At 40.7% G+C, this 17,458-nt stretch overlaps 1 protein-coding gene across 11 annotated transcripts in view; it reads left to right on the plus strand.

Moving 5' to 3' along the window:
* The window catches only part of Cdk14 (cyclin dependent kinase 14), a 575,534-nt gene that overhangs the window by 260,222 nt on the left and 297,854 nt on the right, over nt 1-17,458 (plus strand). For all 11 annotated transcript variants that reach the window (XR_007591247.1, XM_050139706.1, XM_050139705.1 and 8 more), the window contains 2 exons: nt 3,909-3,971; nt 15,137-15,260. Coding sequence is in view for 10 of the 11 variants with exons in the window: in XM_050139706.1 (XP_049995663.1) it covers nt 3,909-3,971; nt 15,137-15,260 (187 nt within the window). In the remaining variant the exon portion in view is untranslated. The remainder of the gene's footprint in view (nt 1-3,908; nt 3,972-15,136; nt 15,261-17,458) is intronic.

Consider the following 17,458-nt stretch of genomic DNA (forward strand, 5'->3'; position numbering starts at 1 on the left):
GGGGGGTGATATCCATGCACACAAGCCCACAGACCGGGTTTCTGTGTCCTATGTGTAAGGAAATATGGACTTAATCATTTAAAGGCATTGTCAACATACCAAAGATATATTGTTTTAAGTATAAAGTAAGTTTAAAGGTTTGGCTTAAAACGATCTCATTTCCTAAGAACTCGTATCTGGAAAAACCTCTCCTGCAGTTCATGATGCTGGTTACAGGGCAGACATAAACAGGTCATCTGCATTCCCTGAGAATCAGGACTTTCTGCTTCATTTTTACTATGTTTTATTTCTCCCGTCCTTTTTTTTTTCATTTTAAACAACATTCACAAATACTTTATTTTTGAGCAGATGAAAACAATTGAGAAGTCATAAAAATTCTACAACACTTAAACAATATTAGAGCAAACCCTTTGTTATATTTTTAATGCAGAATCACCATGTGTCCTGTATGTAATGTCCTAACAGTTTTCTAGCACCACCAACGCCCCACCCCTTTCCTTGTTGATCTTGGATCATATTAGCAGATACTTAGCTCTTCCTTCATTCCTAGTGTTTTTCCTGTTTGAGCTTGCTTGGTTGGTCTGTCAGCTCAGAACTGAGTCCGGCTACCTGGTATGATAATTTGTGGGATTGCAGTGTGTCTGTGACTGTCAGGTTTAGTTCCCCTCCCTTGCCTCTGTCTGGATCGACCCCACTTTTTAGAGACTGGTTGGGAAGCAGGAAATTTCTGTGTCTTGTAGTAATTTGCTTATCTTACTTTAAAGCCTGCAGGATCTGCACCAAAGTCACCTGAATTTACTTTTATTTTTTTTGGCAGTAGGGCAGGGTATAGCTCTTTAGTTCTCATTTCTCTCAGCCCCCCCCCCCCTCCACATACACACAGGGTTTCCCTGAAGGTTTTAAGCCTGTCCTGCTCTTGTAGACCAGGCTGGTCTTGAACTCACAGAGATCTGCCTGTGCTGAGATTAAAGGAGTGCACCACCACCCGGCTAGTTCTCTTTTCTTACACAATGGAATGTAGTAATTTACTGGTTTTAGGGGAAAAAAAAGTTAATTGTTATCCAGATGTGAAATATATGAATCAATGATGTTTGTAGTAGTTTGTCGGTTGTGCTACAGCCATACTGTATTTTAAAATTGTGCATCTTTGACACATCATCTTTCTCCTTCATGTTCAGAGACGGTCTTGCTGTATAGTCCAAGCTTGCCTCACGTTGGCCATGTCTTAGTGAAGTCGGAACATCACAGAATGGCATCACACGGAGGTCTCCCTTTCTGATTCTCCGTGTTGACTATATCTTGGGCAAATCTTCTACTTTAAAAGAAGTCAGATTTTCCAAGGTTGAGTCTCTTCATTGTGTTACCCAGAAAACAGGTTTTTTATCTCATTCTTTCACGGGCGGCAAGTACTAATAGCACAGTGCTGCTGCTCTGGTTAGGACTCTTCTGACTGGATAGCATCCTGACAGATGGGACCAGAGTGGTGTGTATTTGAGAAGAAAGATCACAGAACAAGACTGAAAGCTGCAAGGAATTCAGTCTCCTATAACAGCTTGCTATCATTCCGATACGATGGCATATGTGTAATTCTATCACTTCAGAGAATTTCTAACTCAAATCCAGTGTAGGCTACATGGTGAGATCCTATCTCAAACAAAATGAAAAAAAAAAAAAACCAACCCCAAATCTCTTTTGCAGATCTACTCATGGCCCTTCAAGAGCTATTTTTATCCCTTCCAGTGACACAGCCACAATGGCTTGATGACCTCCCCCTCGCCTCCACCTCTCTGAAACCTCAACAGCCTAGCACCATGTCCTTTGAAGCAAACTTCTAACACACGAGTCCTTTGGTGAAAATGAACTCTGAAAGCACATCCAACCATAGCAGGCGCCGTCAGTGTGACTGGACGCATCTTCTGTGTGTCCCAACCACAGCAGGCGCAGTCAGTGTGACTGGACGCATCTTCTCTGTGCCCCAACCACAGCAGGCACTGTCAGTGTGACTGGACGTATCTTCTGTGCGTCCAACCACAGCAGGTGCCATCACTGTGACTGGATGCATCTTCTGTGTGCCCAACCACAGCAGGCACTGTCAGTGTGACTGGACGCATCTTCTGTGTGTCCCAACCACAGCAGGCACCATCGGTGTGACTGGACATATCTTCTGTGCGTCCAACCACAGCAGGTGCCATCACTGTGACTGGACATATCTTCTGTGTGTCCAACCACAGCAGGCGCCGTCACTGTGACTGGACGTATCTTCTGTGCGTCCAACCACAGCAGGCACCGTCGGTGTGACTGGACGTATCTTCTGTGCGTCCAACCACAGCAGGCGCCATCACTGTGACTGGATGCATCTTCTGTGCGTCCAACCACAGCAGGCGCCGTCAGTGTGACTGGACGCATCTTCTGTGTGTCCCAACCACAGCAGGCACTGTCAGTGTGACTGGACGCATCTTCTGTGTGTCCAACGACAGCAGGCGCCGTCAGTGTGACTGGACGTATCTTCTGTGTGTCCCAACCACAGCAGGTGCCGTCAGTGTGACTGGACGCATCTTTTCTGCATCCAACCACAGCAGGCACTGGCAGTGTGACTGGACGCATCTTTTCTGCATCCAACCACAGCAGGCGCCGTCAGTGTGACTGGACGCATCTTTTCTGCATCCAACCACAGCAGGCGCCGTCAGTGTGACTGGACGCATCTTTTCTGCATCCAACCACAGCAGGCGCCGTCACTGTGACTGGACAAATCTGTGCGTCACTCTGCTTGTCGTGTGTTAAATATTAAGCCACTTTGGTACCATTCTTATCCTGTGGATCTTATACCACACACATACACACATGCACACACACACACGCGCACACACACACATGCACACACACTGTATGCATACCCTGATAGGTTAAAGGTTTTCCTGTACAGTTTTACTTGTTCTTCAGAAAGCAAATGTTCCTAAGTACTTAATTTGTTCCTTTCTGAAGTTGATATTACCTTAGCTACATTTGAAAGAATGAGAAAGTAAATAATAAGAACCTTCAGTTTTAGATCAAGATGAATCCCTCAGTGTCTTAAATGCTTGAAACAAAACTTTCATATGGTTATTCCGGAAAAGCCCCACGGACCCACTGTAATTGTATTTTGAGTTTGTTTTAATGAGCTTATCTTATATGTGTGTATGACTCTGTATGTTTATGTCCTCTGTGCATCAGCTGTCTGGATCTCATAGATCATAATTTCCAAATTAAATAGTTCCAACAGCATGGAGTTTGCCTGATCCTTGACCCCCTGTGTGGTTCTAGATGGAAGATGGTTTTAGATGGTTCTAGACGTAAGAACGCGTATCGACCTGCTCCTCTGCCCACTGTCATCTGTCTTTGGATGGGCTCAGCTTTCTCAGAACTGATTTCTCCAATGGGCTTTCTGGGTTGTCTGGGGGACATTCTGCCCCGTGCTGAACCGGTGGTCCTTACAGGGTGCCGTGACAGGATGCTCTGCCTTCTGCGGTGGTGCTCGGCTCTCCCGTCCACAGCCACTTCATTCTTTCCTTCTCCTCGGTGACTAACCTAAGTGCAGGGTAAATAAGAACTTAAATTCATTTGTGAAAAACTTGTGATTAGAGTTTTGTTATGCGTCAGGATATATAGTCAATGAGGAAATCGACACGCAACAGACTATAAACATATATTTGTTTTAATGCATACATGTTTGACATAAACCTAAAGATGAAGGTGGTTCTGTTGTGGTTAAAATGGGGAGTGGTGGAGCATGCAATTGCATGCACTAAAAAAATCCATTCACTTGTCCTCTATTTTTTTGTCTAGGAGGTAATGGTGACTTTGAAGTAGAAAAATATTGATCCATTGTGCTCTAGCCAGAGGGATATTAATACATTTCCACTTTTTTCCAGCACACTGATTTATGTCAGTACATGGACAAGCACCCCGGAGGACTCCATCCAGAGAATGTGAAGGTAGGAAAAGGGATGTGAGGACCAAGGGTTCACATTCTTCATGTGGAGTTTTGAGTTCAAGACGAACATTTCTATGATCATTTGAAAGTTTTTTTTAAAAAATCTTATGTATGTAGGACATCAAATTAAAAAGAATTAGTTGTTATTTTAGTTGGTGGAATTAATAGTGTTTCAATGTTAAATAGTTTTACTATAAAAGCATTTAGATTGTTTTCTGTACTTTCTGGTCACTTTTGCATCATATCGTTTATACAATAATTTACATGAAAATTTCAGTAGCTGAGTTAAAAGAGTGTTTGTGATATATAAGCTGAGAGTATTTGCTCAAGTTTTAGCAAAAAGGAATATATGTTATTTCTTTAGATGTTTACTGTATTCTACTTTTCTTGAGTTTTTAATCTTGGTTTAAAGGATGTTTTCATGAAAAGCAAAAGATGAGAAAAAAACTGACTAAAATGCAGAGGTTTATTGATTTGTATAATTAATGTTTTCAACATTTTCAACATTGTGCTAAAATAAAATATCCGTTTCAAATAGAAAAAGAGGAAGGAAGAAAGAACCACACCAGCAAAGGAAGATGGTGGGTGCTGGTGGAGTAACAGTTTGAAATTTCTGATGCAAAATTATTTGCAACCTGGCACTACGTCCCGACCATCAGGTGAAGAGTGAGGGTAAACTGTAGTCGTGCCCAGGATAGTGCGAGCACCACAGAGATGGGATCCATTCGGAGCCCACATTTCATAGAAATAAACATTGCAGCTTCTGAGATTGAGGCATTTGTTAAAGGACCTTAGTTCTTGTTCCATGTTTATTTCCTTGTGGTACAAAATTAATACATTAAATTACTGTTGGTAGCTGTATTATGACTTGATTAACAATTGGCCATATAGGTTTATTCCCATTTTTAATTTTTTTTGGGGGGGGGGTTTCCTAGACAGGGTTTCTCTGTGGTTTTGGTTCCTGTCCTGGAACTAGCTCTTGTAGACCAGGCTGGTCTCTAACTCACAGAGATCCGCCTGCCTCTGTCTCCCGAGTGCTGGGATTAAAGGCGTGCGCCACCACCGCCCGGCTATTCCCATTTTTATATTGAAGATAATAGTGTTCTCTTCTCTGAAGTTACAAAACATTAGAAACTGAACACAGTGAGTTTGAATGCCCTGTGTTCTGGCATCTGACGTGGATGCGGACAGCTGCATTTCCTTGGGAGACCACTCACCTATTTATATGTTGGCTTTTCCTCACTGTTTGCTGAGAGACAAGTCACTCCTCCAGGGTTACAGTTAGGATTTACACTGCACATGGAATTAGTCTCAGAGATGTCTGACAATGGCATGATGACAGGTGTCCCATTGGTACTTCTGTTCGATGTATAAATATATTCTTTCATGCGGTGATATTTATTGTCACTTAGGTCTGTGAACACAAAATGAAAATCATAATAATAATATTTACTAAATTAACAACTCTTCATAATGCTGTGTTAGAGACTGATTAAAAGGAAATCATTTGAACTAAAACCAAGACACTGAAAGCGTTCTACATTTTTAGAAGATTTGAAAATGAGGTGAAATGTTATTATCTTTAAAGAGTATGCCCTGGACTGTTAAGATGGTTCAGTGAGTCAAAGAACTTGTCGGGCGCAGGCTTGTTGACCTGCTTAGAATCCCAGGATCCTGGAATGGAAGGACAGCACACTTTGTCTTCCACACCCCTGCTATAACGAACATGTTCTCACATTCACATACAATTTGCATGTAATAATAACAGTAAAATATTTAAATCAAAGTATGTGCCGGAAGGCTGTGTCTTTTTAACTCATCTACTGCTCAGTGTTTGGCTCAACATGTCAGATGTCATCAAATGATCAGAAGATAGTGCTCAGTGTGTATTATGGTTAAAAAAAGAGAAGTGAAATGATCAAATTCTTTTGCATACAGATTTCTCGGTTTGCAGCTTGACAATGTGTAGAAACGTTTTAGACATTGATCTTAAATTTACATACTCTCTTTGTTTTTACTTCTTACATATTTGTTTGTTATAAAATGTCAACGTCAGGATAGGGAAATAGCTCCGTGGGCAAAAGCACTTGCTACCAAGCCCAGGCACCTGAGTTCCATGTCTAGGACCACCGTGGTGTAAGGAGAGAGCAAGCTCTCAAACACACAATGTCACACTTGCCATCCCCCATAAACATACATGCCAATAATATAATTGATAAGTCAATACACTTGTGAATTGAGGGGATTTTTCTTTGATTTGGGCAGAATTTCAGGTACCACCAGCATAATGTGTTGTGGGGGAACAGAGAAAAAGAAGGGGCATCTGGACTGCCCTGTGCCCTCCAACTCTGCAGGAGCATCTGAAATATTTCAAGTTCATTTGGTACTAATTTTAAGTGAAAAATTTGTGGAAGTTTTATTGTTTCTGCGTAGCATTCCTAGTAAGTACTGGAATAAGCTCAAGAAAATTAGTCAGTATTAACTACATTTCCCAAACCGTGCTGCTACTTAAATTGCCTGCAGAATGTATCTGTTATTAAAATGGCATTCTGAAACAAATGTTAACTCTTAAATAGCAGTTCATTTCTAAGCATTATATACATTTTTGACAAATGAGTAATTTCAGCAATTAGTTGCCAAGAAGACAATTTTAAACCTGATGTTAAAGCCTGAGGACAGGGCCTTATTATAAATATTGATGATGATTAAAGACATAGCAACCCATTTCTACAGCATAGAAATTGGCATGTGGGAACTTCTTAGCGTTCTTGGAGACTACATATTTTTCCACATTTTAAACACTAGCTACCTTACAGCATATTAGAGTTTGGTCATGATTGAGTCGCACACAAGACTCGTCTCAGTTTATGATCCTATACCTATTAGTGAGCTATAGATTGGCCCTTGAATTTTTTAAACAACTGAAATAGCTTAAATGTCCCCTTTAATTCTGGTTTCATGTATTTAAAAATTGATAAGCCCGAGAGACTGGAAATTAAGGTTCATGGGAAAAAAGAAAAGATTGATTGATGCTGTCTCTAGCTGGCAGACATACGTATAGATGATGGGTATCTTATTATCATGATGAGATTGAGTCTTCCTGTGTTTCATGTAATGTATTTCCATTTCTGTGATATAATGACCTTTCTAGATGATTCTTTACAAAGTTATATTTCCCGTCTTTAAAAAAAAAATAACTGAAAATGTCCAGAGTAATTTTGAACTCCCTGCCCTATTCCCTGAAGTATCTGCAATCCTCTTGGTATAAAAACTAGCTCCTGGTTTTTATTTCAGCTAAAATAGGAAGTTTATTGTGGTGAACAGTGGCTGTCTTTCTTCTGCAGTTCAGAGAACAAGCAGGTGTATAACAGATAAAATAATGTTATGCCAAATTAAGATTGTCTTATACAGATGGCACCGAGGATTGATTCCTAAATGAGACTCCCTGATGCCTAGAGAGGAAACCAAATGGCACCTGATTTTCTCCACAGTCTTCATTAGAGCTCTCATTGACCTAGTAATGACACCTTCTGATACATTGCCAGGCGTATTATAGAGCTTTTCCTAATTCTATATGTTGGGAAATATGATGTTTTTCAAAAAATATATTTAAAAAAAATTCTATATACATTATTAGTGCTTACCCAGGAATTTTCTGAACACTTTTGTCCTATTTTTGTAAAAAATTATACTCCCTATTTAGAAATTAAAGGATTGATAGAAAATAAAGTTATAATAAAATTGGACATATCAATCCATAGTGTATTAGACATGCAAGGGGCAAGTAAGAAGTATATTTTATGATTAACCAGTGAGGCCAACATTCAATGGAATCATTTGTTGATGTACTTGTTAACCACTTGGGTCTGATAGAGAAATCAAGGGCAGCTAATTAAATAGTACATTCTTCAGTTGATCTAAAACTCAAACTTAAAGCATGGTAGGATGCAGTCTCAGAATCAGGCATGCTATATGTAGTTATAAGACAGCCCAAGTGGAAGTTCCCATTGGGAATAGGGGAGATGCCATCCTGGGATTCAGACATTTACCAGATTATCCTGTCTGCCTCTCTCCATTCTGCGATGGACATAGCACAGTACATTAGTGTTTTATGTTACCACCTCTCTCCATTCCGTGATGGACGGAGCACAGTGATGTACGGAGCACAGTACACTAGTGTTTTATGTTCCCACCTCTCTCCATTCCGTGATGGACGGAGCACAGTACACTAGTGTTTTGTTCATCAAAAAGGACAAGATGCCCATCAGGGAAACCAGCAGGTCCAGTGGAGTTGTACACCGGATTCAGTATTCAGCACTGTTTTGATTGTCTTGGTTAAGCATGCCTTTTGTGTGACAAGCCAGGAAAGCCCTTAGGTATTATCTCATCATTATGTAATGGCTATTATTTCACATGTCTCTGGGAGGTTGTTGAAAGAAATTCATTGGTTATATATACCCAAAACTCACAAGTCTTTAATTATTACATATCACTTGGAATTATTTTTCTCTGCCATGCAGCTTCCTTTGATGAATATTCTCCAAGACTTTCAGGCTTGATTCATTATTTGTTAGTCTTCCAGGCTATATCTTTATCTCTTTCTTAAGTTTATATTACCCTTCTTGATTCATATCAAGATATTTCATGCTGATTTAGTCTCTAAGATGTTATAGACATAAAAATCATTGAAATGTAAGTGCTTGTTTCTTTTCATTGTGTGGATAAGGATTTCCACTAAGTTTCTAAGTGTGGGATGGTTAGCAATTCATTAACGAATCCTTGTGGTTTGGTCAGTTTCATGTCAACGTGAAAGGAGCTGCAATATTTTGGGAACATTTCTCATCTGAGAAAATTTCTTCCTAAAGTTGGCCTATAGGCAAGCCTGCCCAACTCCTTGATTAAAGATTGATAGTGGAGGGTCCAGCCTACTGTGGGTGGTGTGCTCCCTAGGCAGTGTGGGTGGTGTGCTCCTGGGCTGTGTGAGAAAGCAGGCTGAGCAGGCCATATGTGCGCGTTTCTCCATGTTTCTATTTGGAGTTTTTGCTCGGATTTCCCTTCATGATGAATTGTGGTATGCTACTGTCAACTGAAATAAATCCTGACCTCCCCAAGTTGCCTTTGGTCATTGTATTCAGTTACAGCAATAGAAACCCTAATTAAGACCCATGGTTCTCTGCACATCTTTATCAGATATAGCCTCGTAGCTACTGGAAGCCTATTTATTCTGTCAGGTCTGCTTTCACAGAACCATACAGAAAACAGATCTATTTTGCCATCAAATTTGATCCCCTGGGAGTCTCCTAGTTCTAGATCTCGCAGCTTCAACCTGGTCACTCTGGGCATTTCCATGCAAGAGAATTATCTTGCTTGGTGTCCCCCAGTAGACCGTGATGGAAGACAGTTGATCTGATGAGCCCAACTTTCAAATCAAGTGAAAACCGTTCTTCCCACAGTAGCTGGCCCTATACCTCAGAGTCTCATTTAAAAAAAAACAAAGCTATATTCCTGTTCAGAAAGCTGCCATCGTTAGAAAACAAAATTTATTAGTGTACCAGGATCTTAGAACTGTCGACTAATTTTGATATTATCTAGGGATTCTGAAACACGTTATCTGTCTTTCTCAAGATGGTATAGGAAAATAGCAAAGCAGTGGAAAGTAGAGAAATCCAAGAGGGGGGAAGTGTGGTTAGTTTCTTCTGCCATGCACGTTTCCTGCCAGCTGGATGTTAAGTGCACTGCAGAAAATGCATCCATGGGGCCCGATTCAGGGCCATGGATCCCTGTGTATTTTACTGTCTGAACACTGCGTCAAAGGCTTTCAAGGACTGTCACAGAGCAGCTAGCAACTTCCCTGTTGAAAAGCTAGTTTCTAAGAAAATTCCGTCCTATTTGTTATCCTTGTATCCCCTTCTTGCCATTGCTGAAAACCTGACACATCAAATTGCAATGACACTTTGTAAAGTAAAACCATTTAGACATGATTGAATATATTATATTGAAAATTAGGACTCAATATTTATATTAGAGTCTTTGAAGCTTAATTAAGTGGAATGAGTCATAATGAATCATTCTGTAGAGTCTTCCCACTGAAGAGCTAGCTTTACGAGTGAAGTATTATCTGATGCAAGCATTAGAATATTTTGTCAGTGTTTCTAGTTATTTTTCTAGAAAGGTGGATATGTAGCAAAACCTAGAACAATGCACTCCATAACAAGGTCTCAGTAAGTGATTAATACTACAGTCATTTTTCCTAGTGCCTGTTCCATTGTTATTCATAGAGTTGCGAAATGATATAATTTAGTGGTTCAAGTGACTGTTAAAGGTATCCATCCAAGATTCAAGCAGTCCTTCTTGAATTGAGAAATCTAAGAAGGAGAAATGTTTAACAGCCTCCAGATGACGGCAACATAGGTTCGCTTTCTTTGTAGGAAACTACTGGCATGCCCTGGGGATGTGCACTGTTGCCAATAGCTCTTACTGGTAGCTTTGAAAGTCCTGTATAATCCCTAAACTCCTTAAAGGGAAGTTTTCATGCCTTGGAAATCTGCAAAATGTTCTCCGTGCTTAATTCTGTATAAGGAGAATCTTGTATATTAAAGAATGCTTGTATTGCTGACCATTCACAGAACCCAATGAGCCTAGATAGTAAGGCACAGTGCATCTGAAGTTACATTTTAGACTTTGGTTCCAGGGGTTACTTAAAAACCTTGTTGCTGTATCTCTGATATGTCTGAGGAATAAATTATAGCATATTAAGTTCAACAATGTGTACCTTTACCAACTCACTTTCAAAGTTATGATTAAAATACCTGCTTTTTTCACTTTGAAAACTTTTTGACATGTTTCAAAAAGGAATAAAGTATTAAAGGGCACTTGTAACTGAAATTTATTGAATTTTAATCTCCCTTTTCTTATACCTATAAAGCAAAGTGTTTATATATGTTAGTAAGTGTTACACTGATAAAGAACAAAAAGTGGGTGTTTTTAGCAAGTATATGCCATGGCACTGAAACTGTGAAGTGTTGCCTGCAACGGATGGCAAGGTTTGGGGGCTAGAGGTCTGCTCCTGTCAGAGCAACCCCACTCATTGGTTCATTGTAGAAGGGCTGTCTCCTGGTATTTCAGTTACAGAAATTGAACATACTCATACTGGGGCGTAAACCTTCAGAGAGTGTATGGGTGGGTGTGGAAGAGTCTTTGCAGAAGGATTAAGTAGGATATTCCATGACCGAGTGGTCTTGGGGAGGCCTCCTGTACACTGCAGCAGAGAGCTGGGAATCAGCTAGGAATGTGATGCCTAATACGATCTACCGGTCTTGTCCAAGCTACTGCCTGCTGCCATATTATTTATTTCTAGAAAGACTTTTGAATAGAACAAAATGGGAAGCTTGAGAACCTTTAGTTTATTCTATGCTGATTGGATCTTTTATGAAGTTGAATTCCTTTAATAATGATAGCACATTAGTTACTTGGGTGTCTGTCTGCATCAGAAGTGCAGCTCACTGCATTAGCGACAGCGTGATGCGATGCAAGTTCACAAGCATCGTGAGAACTCAGAGGAGGCTTGCTTCGGACTTGCCCTGTTGGCAGGTCTTTATCCGAAACACAGACTTTGAGATCACAGGGATTAAAATAATACACGTAACAGACTTGGAACGATCTTAGCAGTAAGTCTTTATCCTTTCTTTTTCATGCTGCGGGGTTCCTCTGGCATTTGCTCATTTTAATAACCAAGCTAATCTGATCCTTCCTCTTGGCCCTTGTGGGCCACTCTGGTGGTCCTTTCCCCTTCACATCCTCTGTGGTTTTGTAGAAGGTCAAGTGGCAGCTTAATTGCGTTAAGGTTTATGTAACATCTAAGAGATAATGGCGGTCCTGTAAACTCAGAAGAGAATGTTAGGTCCATTCCTGGTTTGCCTAAGGAGAAACCGCCCACAACCGAGTTCTCCAGTCTTACTGAAGAGGACCACATAGGATGTTCTATGTAGCTCACCAAGGGGTGGAGTTCTTACTGTTTCCCACCCTGCTTCCCAGAGCATAGACTGTTAGCCACTGTCAGATGCTATTGGTAAAACACACACGTTCACCCTTGCCCTTTCTTCTTTTCCCTCTTTCTCTGCTCACCTTCCCCCTTTTTTTCCCTTCCCTTCCCTCCCCTCCCTGCAACCCTTCTCCTCTTACCTCCCTTCTTCTCATTTGTTTCTTTGATAACGTCTCAGTATATAGCGCGGGCTGGCCTGGAACTTGCCATCCTTCTGCGCCAGTCCGTGTGCAGGGACTGCAGATGTGCACTAGCACACCCAAGCTTTGGTGGAGTTTGCTGTTGTCATCTTGACTCCCGTACCGTTGTGACACTGTTGTGGAGATTTTACAGTTTCCTACGCTATCTTCTTGTCTTTGTTCTGGATTTATGTAACACTCACGGTCATGGCCTCAAGTTTGCGCCTCAGAAAAGCAACAGTTTATCACATTATTAGTTCTGTTTCTGACACCAGGGAATACATAGCCTGATCCCCTGTTCTGTTTTCAGAGTGATAGATTTCCTGAGTTGTTTTCTTCTCACGGGCTAATCTTCACACAATGGCAGAGTCAGGTCTATTACTGTTCAGCTGCTAGATCTTTCCTTTCTTGTACCTTCAGGATAATGAGTGTGAACTGTGGTGTGAAGGTCTCTTTTGGGACAAGGAGCTGTTTATGTAACTGTCGGTCTCTCTTTGCATGATGGTACCTGGCAGTGTAGAGATTTGCCTTGTATTCATTTTACGTACTTTGGGGGTCGTGTTAGCCCCCAAAGTTTAGAGCTTTTGTGCATTTAAAGCTAAGCGTGTGATCTCATCCTTCTCTAATACCGATTTTAATCTTCTTCAGCATGGTATCCTAGTTGCATAGCTTCTGGATTAGCAGGAGTCTATATTTTTCTAGTTACTAAGGGTATTTGCTCCTACTTAATCTGCCCACTTCTGCTCTTAGCTGTTTGAGCATCCTATTCCAGGACTTCCTATCTGTGATCTTTTTTATCTGTCTTTATCCAGATGTCTCTAATCCATTTGGTAGTGTCATTAGTGATACAGACGTGCCAACTGTGTATGCGGTTTATGATGAGGTATAAGGGATACCACTCGTGCGAGCTGGAGTAAATTCTGGATGATGTGCTCAGAAGCGACAGTGGAGACATAGAGTGGGGACGTTTTATCCAGAGCTGAGGGGCTGCAAGGGGACAGGAAGGAAGTCAGGGAAGGCAGCAGGGAATGGGTACAGAGTCAAAAAGCTGCATGCCATTGACTATGGTCTGGCAAGATTCCTTAGAGTCAGGCATAAGAAATCGTAGTGACGGAGCACCTGGCTGAAACTCCAGTTCAGTTCCTTTTGGGTTCCCAGGGCGTGTTCTTGGATGTTCAAACGCTATGCCCTCAGGCCGAGGAAGCAGCGTTTATATCAGCATGCCAACACACGGTGGTCCTTGTCTCTAGTTCCTGCACAGGTTAGGGAAGAGTGTCAGCTTTGTAGTCAGGCAATCCTGGTTTGTGCCCTGGGTCTCACACTTATCACTGTGATGGGGATAATGGTAGTGCCTATTTTCTGCTGTTCCTATCAGGTTGAAAGCATTGGCGTGGTTAAACAGCCAAATCCTCGGTCCTGTAGCTTCTAGACAATAACCCGCATCTTGGGCAATGCCAAATTTTTCTTAACAAGAGATTTATTTCTTAATTGTAGTATATGCTTCTATAACCGTGTGTCTCTTAGTGCATTTTAATCCACCTACTCATCTTCTTTCTGAACGGAAGAACTAGGGATGTCATAGAAATCATGCGCCTTGGTTAAGCGCCAGGATAAAGAGGGTTAGAAGTTAGGGTGATGCTAGGGTCCAACCCTTTCCATCTTCTACGTAGGAGGAATTAAGGGGAGGCAAATTCTGGAAAGATGTTTGTTTTCTGGAGTCTTTAAGCCAGAATTTTCATCTGTTCTATCTCAGAATAGATACTCACATCTGTCTACTTGCACTCTGGAAACAGTGAGCCAAGGCCTTCTCTTTCCCATGCATATTTACCACTTAGAAAGATGCTTGAGGTGAACTAATTGTACTGTCATGGCGACATGTTATGTCAGAAGACAAGTGTGCTTGGATTTCGTAGCCCTGGTTAGTGGGAGCATTCCAGAAATGCCAGCTCCCAGCCCTCCAGGAGCTGCTAACCGTTTCCACTTGACGATTTCAGAGTGGTTCCAGCTTCGTTCTTTTAACTCATGTTGGATTTCCTTGGCACAGCCTTTTGTTACTAGTTGGATTTATGAGCAGGATATAGTTGGTGCATAAATGTAAAATCCACTTGATTTGTTTTTGCTTTGGGAGATTGATTGCTTAAATACTAGGTCAATGAGAGTGACTTTGGCAAGCAAATTATTTGAAATTAACTTCCCCACAAGCGGGGCCTTGGGATAACGAGTGAATTATTCTTCAGTTACTAAAATAGAAGCATTCGCTTGATGTAAGCGCCAAAGCGAAGTCCTCTAGTCATTTTGTAAATATTTGTCACACCCAAACTATTGTCTCTGCTAGGCAAGGTCAGCCCTGCAGTTAGTGAAGGTTCACATGTGTCTTCAGGCAATAACCAGTCTCCACAGCCATTTGTACAAAGGCAGCCTGATCACCATTTGCTGGTAGTTGGACATGACTGTCTTGTTTTCATTGTCTCAGGTCATCTTATCTTTGTATTCCTTAAAGCATGCTAGTGGTGAACCCGTGGATGCCTGCTCATGCCATTTCTATAGAATCAAATAAGAATAAATAGTAATATAAAGTTCATATCTTTTATAATGTTAGAGATTACCTTGCTCTCTTAGACATCATTTTAGTCTAGAGAGATTGATACTGTAAGACTGTAATCACCTTATCTTCCATATTCTCTGTCATAGTTCATAGATGATAGGACTCCGTGGCTGAGGAAGTACCTTGATTGACACCATGGTGTTTTAGAAATTCTCTGACTTACTTCCTAATGAATTGATAATGAAATGATTGATATGCTAACATTGCACATTTTGCTTAATAATTGGTAGGAAGTCCAGAGGTGGTAGCCCATTCTCACTGATGTATTTGTCAGACTGTATTATGAAGTGTCATTTATCTGAATTTGGGTTCTAACTCTCCTCTCCCCCCTGTCGTTCCAGTTGTTTTTATTTCAGTTGCTGCGAGGGCTGTCGTACATCCACCAGCGGTATATCCTGCACAGAGACCTGAAGCCACAAAACCTTCTCATCAGCGACACGGGGGAGCTGAAGCTGGCAGATTTCGGTAGGAAGGCAGCTAATTGCCAGTTTATTTGTCTCACTGTGCGAATGCCAGGCAGATGGTGGCACTGTCTTTGTTTAGGCACCGTTCTCTGCCATCACTGATCCTGCTAATCCTTTTTTTTCTGGCATAAAGAAATGATTTCCATCTTTTGAAAAATGATGAAGTAAAATATAATGGTTGGTGGATTTTTATAAAGGAAAAGACTGTTTACTGTTCTTCCTTATATAATCACAAGATCTTCACACATGACAGCAAACAAAATCTCAGGAAAATTCTGAACATAAAAGATCCTCGAGGAAATCTGGTTTCTTTTCCTAGTTTTTACTATGAAAATAATCTGAAGTCAGATAACGGGGTGGCTTACCACACAACTTCAAGAAATCTAAGCATTTTATTAAGCTAAGTGTAAGGAGCTGGGAAGTGAAATCCCGGTACCAGTTTTGGCATCCTGGGCGGACAGCACTCCAAAGTATATGTTCGTCTAAGGACACAATAATGTAGGGTCTAGTGTAGTTGTACCAGGAGTGACTGTTACTTTGGGCAGTCCTTATAGCACTGTGGATGAGAAGACTTATCACAATTCTCGGTTGTGGAGCAGGCCTTTTAGAAGATGTTCTTAGAAATCTGAAGCCTGGCCTTTCACATCTTTGCAAAGCCAAAGGAAGCCAATCTGGTGCCTCTCCGTTCTGCCGCTGTGCTGTGGCTCACTGGGGTCCCCGCAGTGGGAATGACACTTGCTGGCAGTGTGCTGTGTTGACGCTACACCGCCTCAATCATTTCTGAATACATATTCAGATTAGAAATTTGTTCCATTAAGAATGGAATGAAAATATTACCCTTGGGATATAAAGATGCCTGAGGTTGAGACAACCTTTGGAGGAAAATAATTATTTTCCCTATTCCAACTCTGAATAAATAGAAGAGGGAAGAGAGTGGCTGTTTGTTTCAAGGTCAGGTCGTTGAACACTCCCAGACACATCTACACTACTGGGTTTTATGTGTGCCTTTTTCCCAGAGAGAAAAGGAAGCAAAGTTAGCGCCATTAGTGATGTGTGTTATGAAACACCTTTCTTCATCAGTTACTTTAATATAAACTGTGAAGCTTTGTATGGTTTCATGCATGTGATGTTTATTGCCAGATTTGGCATCAGGATTATATGAGGTAGCTACATATAAAGTCTGTTCCAATACAGAAACAAGTAAGGGGGGGGGGAGGGCAGTGGTAGAGAGGAATTCTGTAGTTCCTCAGGTTCAAGGAGCTAGCTTTGCGGTAGTCATGTTGTAGTTTGTTGCTGTCAACTTTAAAAGAGTTTACTTACATTTTAACAGTGATTTTTTTTTAAATCACAGTTTGCCAGTATAAGATACCTGTTGAAGTATATTGTTGCGTTGAACATTTAACTGAATTGACCCTGCTCCTTATAATTTGTGTTGAATATCTCAATAATTGTGCATTATAGAGATTATTTGTCTGCATAACTAAAGATACAGTAGAATTATCTAAATGTGATTTATAATTAGTTTTACATTTTAAGATGTTATTATTTTAGCAAGGTATGGTCATCTTCAAAGACTCCCTTAAGTCTTCTGGTTGTCCAATATCAGTCAGTCAGTCCTGAAAATATTTATATGACTAACGTTATATAGGTTATATTTTGGAATACGTTTCCAAACAAAACATTAGCATTTTATACTAGATTCAGTAACAAATTGAGATGGAAGTCTTAAAACCTGCAGTGATTTTTTTTTAATGTAGAAAATTTAGGAAAGTGAATAACTCAGAAATTATATTTTAACATTTTTATATAGTTTCTTTTTGTCCTTATTGTACCTCTGTTTCACTTACCCATTACATATCCTCAAAAGAGATGTGTACTCTTGTCTAAGCGTTTACCTAATATGTCTTTAATGTTTATTCATGGTTAGAAGTATGGCAGAGGTCATTTGCATCAGCTGAGATTTTTCTGGTATTGGCTAGAGTGTCGTTTCTGTTCATACACACTCCTGTGTGTGTGTATTTCACTCTTTGTGATAAAAGAATGATGTACTAGAAGTGCAGTGGTGAGAGTTTTAATGGAATCAGTTCTTTGGTCCACACTGATCTGCAGAGCATGGCCCATGAACTTTCAGTGACATTTCAGTTGGCGTGGGGCCTGTGCATGGAGGATCAGGAGCAAGACTTGTTCACCAGTTGACAA

The sequence above is a fragment of the Alexandromys fortis genome, unplaced genomic scaffold, assembly GCF_014885135.2.
Source record: "Alexandromys fortis isolate MF-2015 unplaced genomic scaffold, M_Fortis_MF-2015_v1.1 scaffold_38, whole genome shotgun sequence".
NCBI classification, from domain to species: Eukaryota; Metazoa; Chordata; class Mammalia; order Rodentia; family Cricetidae; genus Alexandromys; species Alexandromys fortis.